General features: G+C 32.8%; 1 protein-coding gene across 1 annotated transcript; it reads left to right on the top strand.

Moving 5' to 3' along the window:
• The first annotated feature begins 2,548 nt into the window (after positions 1-2,548).
• Positions 2,549-8,144, top strand: LOC133184748 (proteoglycan 4-like). The gene is made up of 2 exons (XM_061319819.1): positions 2,549-4,036; positions 7,584-8,144. The coding sequence occupies exons 1-2, from the start codon at positions 3,033-3,035 to the stop codon at positions 8,008-8,010; spliced, it is 1,431 nt and encodes a 476-aa protein (XP_061175803.1). The 5' UTR covers positions 2,549-3,032; the 3' UTR covers positions 8,011-8,144.
• Positions 8,145-12,584: the final 4,440 nt, after the last annotated feature.

Here is a 12,584-nt window from a genome sequence, read left to right as displayed (position 1 = left end):
AGATGTGGCAGACTCTGTATTGCCTTTAATTTCGAGTTCACTGGGATATATTAGTCGACATATGAATGAAAGCAACTGTTGTTAATTGATAAGACGTCGTCGTTATATATTAATGTCGAGTTAAAGCCAAAGCAAGAGTTCTTCTTCTCATGTAGAAGTTCTGAATACTGCTTCACTAGAATATGAAAACAGGACAGCTAAGAAAGGAGCACAATTAGTTCCCATCGAAATTCCAACAGATTGTTTGAAGACCTGTGGACCTTTTCATAAAATATCTTACAATTAGGACAAAAAATTCCAATACTCCCAAAAGTATCTAAGCTATAGTAGGTCACCAAAAATCTTATATTCCTACTACATAGCAATACATATATATATTGTGAAAAATGTTTTAGAAAAAAAATAATATCATATCAAACAAAATAATTACAGAGTAGTAAAATTTTTATCTTAGTCGTAAGATTTTTTGTGTGTGTGTGAAAAGGGCAACAAGTCCCCAAAGACTACATAGCTGTTGTCAATAAGGAACTCTAGCATCTTTTTAATATCACCTTCAGAAGTGTTGGGACTGCTCAAACGTCAAGTGAATTTTTATAATATTTAACAATCACTTTGATTTATGAAAAGAGATATTCAGACTTTGGATAAAATAATATTGTGCTGACACCACATGTCATTTTTCTTTCTTTCTTTCTTTTTGAAGTATTTTGATGCTTGCAGAAAGTCAGACACCAAAAAGTACATGGCAGAGCCGATAAAGATTTAACATGTGAGATGAAACCCAAAACGAGTAATACTCATTTGTATTTCATGTTTAACACTAAGAATATCATAAATTACGAGACAAAGTACAAATGTTGTTTTAAAATAAAGAGAATAGCTTTTACAAGAGGTCTGAAGTGTTAAAAGGAAATTTGATGTCTTAAGTGTTGGCACCAAATTTGGTTACGTCTATAATTGTACTAAGAGCTTATATATAATGTTCAAAATGTTTACACAAAATGTGTTAAAGTAAATAAGGTTAAGGAAAATGATTACATAAATATTTGTAAATCGTGAGGTAAAATGTATACAAACAGATGTCCACGACATGAATAATGGCCCTCTAGGTCCCAGACATACGATAGAATTACAAGTCCATCATGAGGTAAATAAAAGGATATAAAGTGTGAAATAAATTATTTTAAAAAAATATAGAAATCTTTCAAAAGAAGATAAAAAAAAAAGTATGGAATTTGTTTTGTTATGAAAGTTGTTTTATTATTTTACTCTTCGTAACGTCAGGGGCTTCACTTAATTGTAGAGGTACATTATTGTACTGTGGATTAGCCAGAATGGTGCACACAATAATTTTTAACAGGTTGACCTATTTAACTTTCGTATACAATGGGCCCTCTTTATTTTTTGTTGCAATATATTTTTTTTCAATTAATACTCGATTAATTGATTTTGTTATGGACAAAAATATTGCATATTGTTCACAGATCTACTTGGAAAACAGTGTCAATAAATACATTTCCATGCATAAATTAGTCATTGTCTTAAAAAATGAACATTGTAACCTTTCTCAGGGATCACGGTTTTTGTTTGGAATCGATATGTTGACCGATTAATTCCCGATTGCTTCCGAGCCAGTTTGATAAATAGATTTAATATGTTGTTATATAAGCTAAAACAAGTCACGGTTAATTTGAATTTTTCCAGACAATTTTCTACTTAATTACAACGTGATTATTTCAATTTACACAATAAATTATGAGTTAATCAGAAGCATAAATCGGTCTAAAAACGAGGCCATTTCCACTCACAGTTAAAAGACAAATTATACTTTAATATCCATTATAAAAGGTAATTTTATGAGAGAGAACCAAGTCAATAAATTTTGTACTGTTTGGTACCACTTTACGGATATATACACACAATGTATGCATGTTTGTTTTGTGTAGACTATCGACGCTCAATAAATCCATATCATGCATAATGAAATTCTGGATTGTAAATGTGTTTATTCGCAATATCTACGTTGTCAGTTCCACAATTTGTCGAAAAGGTCGATAGTGGCCCAACAGGAAAATTACACACCTCAGAGTAAGTTCGTGTGAACAGGGCATTTTCTATTCTTTAAAAACCATTTCACAATGATTATGTTATCACAGACATTGCAGTTGAAGTATCTTTTTATCGGTACTTTTGACAAAGAATTGAAATTTTCTCATAATCATACGTCATAAAGTCATCATTGATAATAATTAATGAGTGCCACTATCATGACAATAGAAAAATCGATGGCTTTTATCAACGAAAGCTGATGATCGGATCGAATGCATCTTTACAGTAGCGGAAAGTTTGTATTTCCTCTGGAGGTCTAACAGCATAAAATCCCATATATGTTCAAATATTGACCTTAGTGTGGTACTTTTAAACTGTATCTTGTATACTTGTTTGTTTCATCGGGTCAGCTCAAGTTAGACCCTACAGAAATTTAAAAAGACATTATCTTGCGTACGTTAAATGGATTGCAATTCCTGTACAGCGCGCCGATAGATCTCTGTAAGTAGAAAGACAGGGTGCATTAAAGGACGAATTATGTACACGGCGTCCCTAGTTACAATGGGAAGAAACACATCTGTAGATTGCAACCGGTTCTTAACAAGTAGTTATCTTTTTGCTTGAGTGAAAAACAAACATTTGTTACATATTTAGAGTGTACCTTTTATCACAGTGTTCAATACTTCACGGTACCTGGTTATTATTTGGATTTACGACCGATCAGAATGAACTAAGCTTTTGGCTGACATAGAATTTCTTTTTCAGATTATGGAGTAACCATTTGATTAATTCCTTTAAATCACATAAAAAGGGATCTGTGCGCGCGTACACTGACTGTTTCTAGTTAAATAGATCTCCTCTTTGCGTGTTATTTGAAAGGTTGCACCCGATAAGCGACAATGACTTCCGTCCACAGAAGATATTTTGTTTGACATTTCCTTGAACGAAGGGGTTTATATTCAACGATAAAAAGAGAACAAATCATGGAATCCGATTCATTACGCTGGGCTGTTCTCTCTAACAATGCTGCTCACGGACCATCCAATCTCAGGGACCTCAGAATCACAACGATGAAGCTACAACAAAGGGCGTTGACTGGGAAGGCCCAGGAAAAGAGGAAACCGGCCTCAGATTCTCCGTTACAAAAGAGAACTCTGAATAATTATCCAATGCAGCATACTAAAGAAGACTCAGTGAAAATGGCTCAATCCCAACAATATATCAGGAAACATTTGGAACGAAGGGTTAAACAAGCAAGAATAGATAGTGAGAATTTGAGAGATTATAGCCATAAAATGTTCGATACTGTGATCCAAGCTAAGAAACAGAATAGTGCGATTCGTCCCAGCACTGCTGTAGTACCCGGCCATGTCCCTAAATATCAAAACGGAGCTACAGGTCCTTCGAGAAGCGGAAGCATTGTGTACAATGCTCGAAGTAAGATTTTGAATTCTATCAGATTGCGTCCAAATTCAGAACCTCCTCTCAAATTCAAACACGAACGTTCAACCGAGATTCGATCAGAAATACGCAAAACTCTTTCTCAGAGTAACAGCGATTTCCGAGTAATAACGCCGATGTCTTCCTCAGCAAGATCGACAGCATCGTCATCGAGCGAGTATTATCTGGTTCCTTTGAATGGTAATTTGTCTGAATTCTCCTCTATCCCTGACCTGGATGATAGCACCACCCAGGACAGTGTGTTTAGTGACTGCGATTCCAAAAGCAGCACCATTAAGTCGGAATACACGTATACCAGGCCTCATTGTGATCAGTCAAAAATCAGGTTTTATTCTTTAGAAGAAGAATCATCTATAAGTTCTGTGGACAGTAAAAAAGAGGACACCGTCCCTCCCCCACCTGTGGAGGAACCAAAACCAGAACCCCCTCCACCAGAACCAGAAAAAAAGCCAAAGAGTGGAAAACGACCCAAAAGTAGCGGATCCCGTGGAAAAAGCCCGAAAGCGAGAGGGAAAAGCCCAAAGAAGTAAGCATTTTCTTGTATTTAAAAAAAAAAAGTTGTACAAGTGTTCCCCGTTGTTGTTCATTTTATTCTGATGAAGATTGGTCAATTGTTTAATTGAGGAATTTTTTTTTCAAAAATGCATTTTTTTTCTCACTTTTTTTTTTATTAGTTCACTAATGTATAAAGTACATAAAATAATTTGTAACGGGGGCTGTTTAATATTTCTTCATTAAATATTTTCATTCCTTTTGTCTGAAATGTCCGTATAGTGTTCGAAAAGATTTTAATCAATTTTGCAACCGAAGGATTTCCAAGAGACAACTTTTCACACTTTAATCATAAGTGTTTTTATTCTAACCTGCTTATTTATAAGCTGTTCCGTACATGACTGGATTGTTTTGGCGAAGATTTTTATTTTCATGCAACATGTGCGGATGTTTACAGAACACCATTGCCAATTCTTCTGTTCTGTTAGACAGTCTTTAATGGATTAATTCAGAGAATACCTTCCACGATATGGCATTAAAACGAAACTGAATAAACTCGCATTAGCAGGATAACAAAAAGACTTATTAAAGTCCAAACATTGAAAAAAAAATTATATAATTGACAGGAGAGACTTTTAACATATATATTCTGCAGATGTAATTTTATTTTAAATTAAATGTTTCTCTTTGTTAGGTCAAATCGTTTTCCCCTGTGTTTATTTTTAACGGAAAGAATACCTCACACAAAGGATATTGAAATACTGAAAACCCAATCATTACATCTTAAAAAATTACAATTCATTCACAAAAAAGTAAATATTGATAGTTTCTCATATTTATTTTTTTTCTAGGGAAAAAAACGTAAGACTATTTGTATGATTGGAAAATTCAATAAAGGTTGGATACCATTTTAAGATCTATCTTATTCTTCGCTCCCAATAGCTCTTGATACTTGAGACTTACGTGTACATTGCCTAGATATGCCTCACCAGAGGACCTTATAACCCGTATAAGTTTTTCTTTGATAGATGGCAATATCAATTGTGATTTGATGGAAAGTGCTAAGATCTCGGCCAGTATTTTAATATCTTTATAAACAATAAATCCATTAAAATTTCAAAATTAAAGCCCTGATATTTGAAGAAGACTTTTCTTTTCATTACTTATTGTTTTGCAGTCCCCGACTTATTCAGTTTCAAATGATGTGTCAAAATTGACGCTTAAAGCCTATAACTACTGCGGAATGTAACGGCCTTAAGATGAGAAATAATATCCAACTTAGTGATTTATATCAAAAGATGAAAGAGTCCAGGCATTTGTCACAAATTTAATAATTTAACCTTTTATTTGTTATCTCTATTGACATGTATGTATCTAATTGGATTGGTTAAATGAGTACAGATTTAAGATTTGATTATCATTAAATTTACAATTAAAACGTGGAGGTTTATCATGGCCCACAAAAAGGGGTCTTTGAACGAGGATAATGATGTTTTTTTTAAATATAATTTCTAATTTATGCAGTTCTAGATGAACATATTTTAGAATACGTATTTTTTTCGGACAGAAAAAAAAATTAATAACTATGTTACTTAATATACAATGAAATTTCATTTTTATAAAATCCCAAAATTAAAATTTGATTTTTCTTTGGACTTGATGATAGTTTTATCTCGATAAATTTGTTTCTTCTGATGATAACCCTATGACACCTTGTTATTTACAATGGAAGCAGAGATCCATCTCTTTGACTTTAAAATGTCCCTGGGTTTATTTTCCATCAAATTTCTTGTTAATGTTTTGAGTCCCAGTCAGTTTGAAAACCTTGCTACCATTGCTTTGAAAAAAATGTTATAATTTCTATTGACAATTAATCGTCAGAGGTAACCAAAGAGCAGTTCATATCTTAACATTGTATATAAACTTCGTTCAATTAAACAGAAACTAATGTAGCTTGTCATGATAGGCTCAAAATTTTAAAACTAGCGACTGTTTTCGCATAATGCAGTTGCAATTTAAAAAGAAAATTATATTAAGGAATTTTAACTTAGGGGTAATAAATTGGTCAAAAGCGTCTTATAATAGGTAGCATTGCGTAAAATTGTATCACATTTTATACAAATCCTGATCTGAGTTATTAATGAACACGTAAGTGGGGACAAAGTTTGTGAACATTTAAAAAAAAGTCTTTATTGTTCGGAATAGAAAATTACTCAAGCCGCTTCTTTAGAAATTTTATGAAAAGATCGATCAATTTTAAACTCAGCTGATGTTGGTTACATGATTTTTTTTTTCAATACAATTTTAAAACGTTTATGATAACATTTCATAAAAAAAAGATCCGGATCCATGTCAAACCATTTATAGCAATAAATCTTAATTGCAAAGTAATTCATTCAGACCAAATTACAATGCCATTTTATGGACTTTTTCTATGGTTTGAACACATTTTATTGCCTTTAAATAAGTGAGATCGGACAAAATTCTAAAATCTAAATACGTCCTTCCCTAAGAGTGAATCAAACTTTTTCTACTATCTAATTAGCAAAAAGGACAGAAGGCAAGAGGCGCACAAGTTAACCTTAAGGATATAGATCTATCTGATACTGGCCACAAGGACAGTATGAATTCAGGTACACCCACTTTTATACCTGTCCTAAGTGTGGTTTGATAGGATCATTTGTTGGAACATTACAGTATGCTACATATAAGGTTTCTGTTCTTTTCAATAAAACATAATAAAAAATCTACGACAAGAATCTACATAAAAACAAGGAGACATAAACATATTGTAACATTATAGAAAACTTATCAAAACTTAATTCATTATGCATTTCAAACTTATAATGTTAAATAATTTGTTCAATCGCAAATGAGAAACCAATTGTTTGCCTTATTAAATTAGAAGGCTATTGTTAATTTGAAACTTTAGCACTCTAGACAATTACGATTAAAAAGATTGACTGAGTACATTACAACATAAAATCTTCTTATATTTTAAATCTATAATCTCAAGTATTAAGGGTGATAAGCAGTTTAGGACTGTTTTACATAGAGTCATTTAGTCACCGTAGATTACTCATTAGTTAGTGCGGTGCACTGTTGTATGGACTCAGCGGTCATCATCAAAAGCCAGGAAATAAATTAAAACTTCATTAAAAGAGCACTAATGTCGATAAATCCCATATGCTAAGAAACCTAAAAGTATCCTGTAAGACTTACTGCAAAAGGCATGCTACTCCGAGGAAAAGCTTGAATGCTTTTATATCATATTGACATTAGGTTCGGTTTTAATATTATCTAAATATTTCTATAAAATCAACAACTATTAAGCTCGAGTAAAAACACAAACATGCCTCATTTTCCTTATAAACCTTAACTGAGAGGTCACTGACTTTGGTGTGGAATGTTTCTACACATTGTTAAAATGGCTAAATTACCTATTTTCAATAGAATTTAATGAAAGAAAGTATGCTGGGACAGTCTGTAATAATTCTCTCTTTCTTTTTTTTTTAAATTGAATTTTCTTTACAGTATTCTGTTATTACCATCTTGATTTTTGTATTTTCCTTTCATTATAGAAGTGCAAAAGGTAAGAAGGAAAAGGAACCTGAACCTCCACCCCCACCGCCTCCCGAGCCCGAGAAAATAGAAAAGGAGCCCGAGGTCAAAAAACCCTTAAAAGGTCCTCATTGCTGGGTGGACGATATGACTATAACCAGTGAGTCTGTGAAGGATCTAACAGATGAAAACCAACAGAACACAGGGGAAGTAACCCAATCCCGTCTTTGCAGCGCAAAATCAAATGAAAATAAAAAGGTCGGGCCAGTGGGAAAAGAAAACGTGCCTTTGACAAGCGATGACGATAAAATCACCTCAGAGGATCATATAGAATTGCCAAAATTTCTTTGTCCAAGTTCAGAACTGAAATCAAAACAAGCTGCAATAAAAGACTGGTTGGCTAGGACTAATTTTGACTATTCTGGTAGATGTGTGCCATTAATATAGCTTTAAAGAGTAGTCCTTACTTTTAGCAATATCTCCCTTTTTGCATGATATTACTTTTACTGTATCATAATAAGACTTGGCATCTAGTGTATCAGCATGTTTTATACAGCCATTAGTGTATTAAACGGACTGAAGTTTCGAATAAATATCTATTTATAAAAAAAAAATGGTGTCTCTATTTTTGTTATCGCTAGACTTCATAAGTTTCTAAATAAAAGGTGAGATGTTTTATTTAGTTTTACTAATGTTAGTTGTGTGAATAATAAGTAGAAGTGGAAGGTATTGTTTTTTAAAGAATCGTTGATAAAACATTATAACGAACTATCTCACTTTTCCAATACGTATTTCAACGCCAAGTATGTTGGTGAAATGTAAATCCAATACTGAAGTGAACTAAAGAAAGTTTACATTTGAAACCAACAATTGATTCGGACACTAGACCAGATAACGAATATTATGTTTATGTGTTATTTAGATGAGGATTACCGGCTAACAGTTGTCTTCATATCTATTATGTGTAATCATTCAAATGATCATAATGTGGGGATAACGTATCAAGAGTAAAAAGGAAGCTCAAAGACCACATGTTAGAAAGAGTTTCTTAAAATTATCGGAGAATTAAATTTTAGTAGCTAGAATGAGTAAAGATGAAATAGGTGAAGAAAACGAACAGTGAGCAATCTCAAAAAATCTTAAAACAAACAGTGAGCAATCTCAAAAAATCTGAAAACAATAAAAATCTGTGATTGGGGCATAGAACTCGGATCCCTGGAAATTCCAGAGGTAGGATCAGGTGCCTAGGAGAAGTAAGCATCCCCTGTCGACTGGTCACATCCGCTGTGAGCTCTATGTCTTGATCAGGTAGACGGAATAATCCGTAGTTAAGTTTAGTGTAAAAACAGGTCTAACAATTGGTATGAAATATGTCAATCAAAATCTGAACAATAATAGATTGTATTAGGTAAAAAAAAAAGCCAATAGAAACAGAAATACAATATATATTGAAACGTGATTCTTTCACGAAATACTATTTTTAATACTCCCTCTTTCTCCAAGTTGAAACTAGATGCTGTTATAACACAGTAATACGCGCACAAAAGGTATTTGCCTCTAAATGTACTCACTTTCATATTTGGGTGTCAAAGGAAGAAGCCACAATAATTCTGTAATTTACACAAAAGTCCATTTCGACCCCCAATCACCCCTAGGGTGAAAATTGAAATTCCTAAACTAAATGCCCATATACAGGACACTCCCAGACTTATTCAAAATATGAATGGGCATCTGTGAAAAATTCTAGTATAAGATGACTTCAGGGAACCAGGCTTTTTGTTTAAAAAAAACCCTAAACAAAAACATCTTTTCTAACCCCTATTTGGCTCCCACGGTGAAAATCAAAATTTTAAGCCTTTTCTACAGGACAACACCAATCACCATCCAAAAGACGATTCGGCTACTGCAAAAGATGTAAGGATCGAGTTTAGGGAACCAGCTTTTTGTAGATAAGTGTATAAAATGCAACAGGAGTTCATGGAGCCTGGATTTTGTAGGGAAAAAAACGACGTTTTTTCACCCTCACTTGGATTCTAGGCTGTGAAAATTCCAAACTCTTATAACACATCTACAGGACACCATCAATCATCTTCAAAAAGATGAATTGGCTACTGCAAAAAATGTAAAAGGAGTTCAGGGAACCAGGTTTTGGTAGGAATCGTTTTTGACCCTCAATGGCACCCAGGGTGAAAATTGAAAATCCAAAACCTTATTGCACATATAGGGCACCACCAATCATATTCCAAATGATGAATGGAAAAAAAATGTAGGAGTTCAGGGAACCAGGTTTTTGAAGAAAAACACCTTTTTACCCCCAGATGGCCCTCAGGGTGAAAATGAAAGTTTCGAAATCTTTTTTTTTTTGGCCTATGTTCAAGGCACCACAAATCATATTCCAAAAGATGAGTTGGCTACTACTTTAAATGTGAGAGTAGTAGCGTAGACGGTAGGGGTGAAACGATACACCTCCTACACGGTTCGATACGTATTGTATAATTTTGTCTCGGTTCGGTTATTTTCGATACGATACATTTTGATAGAAGGAAACAAATTCTACGTTGTTTTATGCTTTCTTTTTCTAAATCTAGTCACATATTTTACGAATTTTATTTGAAAATTGACTAGAAGAAATTGATTAAAATCGTTTGACTGTCAAAAATTATTTTACAAGCTATCAGTCATCAAAAATTTACGTTTTCTATACTTATTTATTCTGAGTAACGTGTTATACCTTATGCCAAACCCGACTGAATAACGATCCCGACCGAAAAATGAACCGAACCGAAAATTAGAGATTTTGCACCGTGTATCAAACCGAGAAAAAATACCGCGGTGCATCGATACCGCGGTGAACCGTTTCACTCCTAGTAGACGGACGGACCGGGATAACAATTTGCATGTACCCCAACTGTGCCGGTATAATAATTAAGTAACAGACATGTAGCTATAGGAAATACTCTGTTTTATTGGAAGTACAAATATATTTTTGATACATTTCCAGTTTCACTCACACCAAACTTAATCACGTAGAAGATTAAAGAGACATAACTCAAGCTGATTCTAAATGACTCGAGTTGGTTCTGGTTTTTCAAGCTGCCACAAGAGAACACGTTGGATGACATTCACTGCAGAAAAAGCTGCAATGTTTTTGACGTTAACAAGACCCCATATTAATGACTACATAAGATCTATACAAAAACACAACATTAGTTGGATGATGTACTAATAAAAGGTTAAAATATCCTACAAACCGCTTCTTAAACCAGATTTATTATAAATTCTTCAGTCTATTTACAGGAAACATGTTTACATGAACTTATATTCTAGATTAATTACACAAACTATCCATTCTGTTCTATTCCTGCAGGACAAATGCCAAACACAAGGTCAAAATACTTACACATGTATCATGAACAAGACCCTGTACTTCGGTCATTGACATCACGTGTTCGCAGAAACAGTAGATATTCACGAAGCAAAGGGCTAACGGATTAAGCTGGAAATCATCCATTTTGGTGCTCATTAATTCTGAGAAAAGACATGAATCCTCACATCTGAGGGTACAATGACCGAAACACATACACTCGTTATCGTGAAATGAATGTAACAGCTATAGAAGTTATATGTAACATTTCAACTATCCTCATCGGGTTTTTTTTTTATAAACAATTTTCTTAACCGGCAGTTTAACCTTTAGAGTCAGATAGATCCATAAAAATAACTTAGAGTGAAATAACAAAATGAATTTTTAAAAAAAAAAATTGAAAAATTTAATAAATATACATTTTGTTCAGAATAATAAGTATAGGAAAAAAGCCAAACTGCTTTCACTTTTTTGCATAATGGTGTCATGTATAGTGTCCGCTACCGTACATTTTTTTTTCAAATTGAATTTTAATATGATAATTAATTTTCACAATAAAAAGATAACTTATTTTTTAAAAAAAAAAATCCTAGCCTTTTATGCATATTTCACACTTTTATTTTAAGTTAAGCTAAAGTGGCATGTTTTTTAACAATTACTTTTTCACTGTGATACATGTAATAGTAGCTGTTATCAGTTGATATACAGAACAACGCATATATCCACCATATATGAAGTCCTAAATTCTGAATATACACGCCATACCTTGTAGTTCTCACGTTCTCCTTACTAAACTGCAACTGAGAATTTTATCATTTTCAAAAAAGTCTTATGAGGAACACGTGATACTTTTCGAAAATAAAAATAATTCAGTATTTTAAGACAATTTTAACCACTTTGAATGCAAAACTATTTAATTTGTTGAAATATAATCAGGTCACGAAACTTACCTATAGGCTATATATATATTATCTAGGAATTTTGATTATGATTTCAAAATTTGGGTCTGTGTGCAAGAATCAGTCAAGGTTGGACAATTTAGTTCTAGTAGGTCACCATTAATCAGAAGCCTTATGTGCACGGGTTTCTAGACGTGTGTTCTGAAATCAGTTAAAATGATACTTTTAATTGCGATTCAGCTCTTTTTAAGTGATTTAGTGATAGCAAGTAAGTACAACTTTACAAAAGAGAAGTTAAATTTTCGAATATATATATAATCTTAACTTGGGAAGGTGATTCTTCAAAGAACAATACTGTATCAAGTTAATAAATAAGAAGAATTTGCACTAAAGATATCCTTATCACATTTGTGGTTAAATACAATGTATTTTTCTAATATTAATAACTAAATAAAATAAAGAAAAATTTACTTATTTAAAAGTGCTTTATTATGAAAGTCCAAGCAGTAAAAAAAATAATTCTAAAAAATAGATAAACATATAACATATTTCTGGAGGACGTAACATTTTACACAACTTGTGTGGCTAAAATTAAGGAGATTATTACAATTCGAAATGAGATCACATTCATTGTCATTTCTTGATATTCATGTTTAAAAAGTTAAGAAATGGGTGATAAAAATATTACTTTTTTCTCTCTTTGTGATTTATTCTGGTTAAACAGCCATGCAACACCTTCGTTACCTAATACGATGATT

This window comes from Saccostrea echinata, unplaced genomic scaffold (assembly GCF_033153115.1).
Source record: "Saccostrea echinata isolate AGI-Se365-2 ecotype Australia unplaced genomic scaffold, CSIRO_AGI_Sech_v1 ptg000010l, whole genome shotgun sequence".
Taxonomy (NCBI): Eukaryota; Metazoa; Mollusca; class Bivalvia; order Ostreida; family Ostreidae; genus Saccostrea; species Saccostrea echinata.
Note: the sequence above shows the minus strand (reverse complement) of the source record. Positions and strands in the feature narration are given on the sequence as shown.

Bases quoted from the DNA above. Each gene is read 5' to 3' on its own strand.
- LOC133184748 (XM_061319819.1), top strand. From the start codon at position 3,033: ATGGAATCCGATTCATTACGCTGGGCTGTTCTCTCTAACAATGCTGCT. The intron at 4,037-7,583 runs GTAAGCATTTTC...CTTTCATTATAG, and splicing joins AGAGGGAAAAGCCCAAAGAA to AAGTGCAAAAGGTAAGAAGG.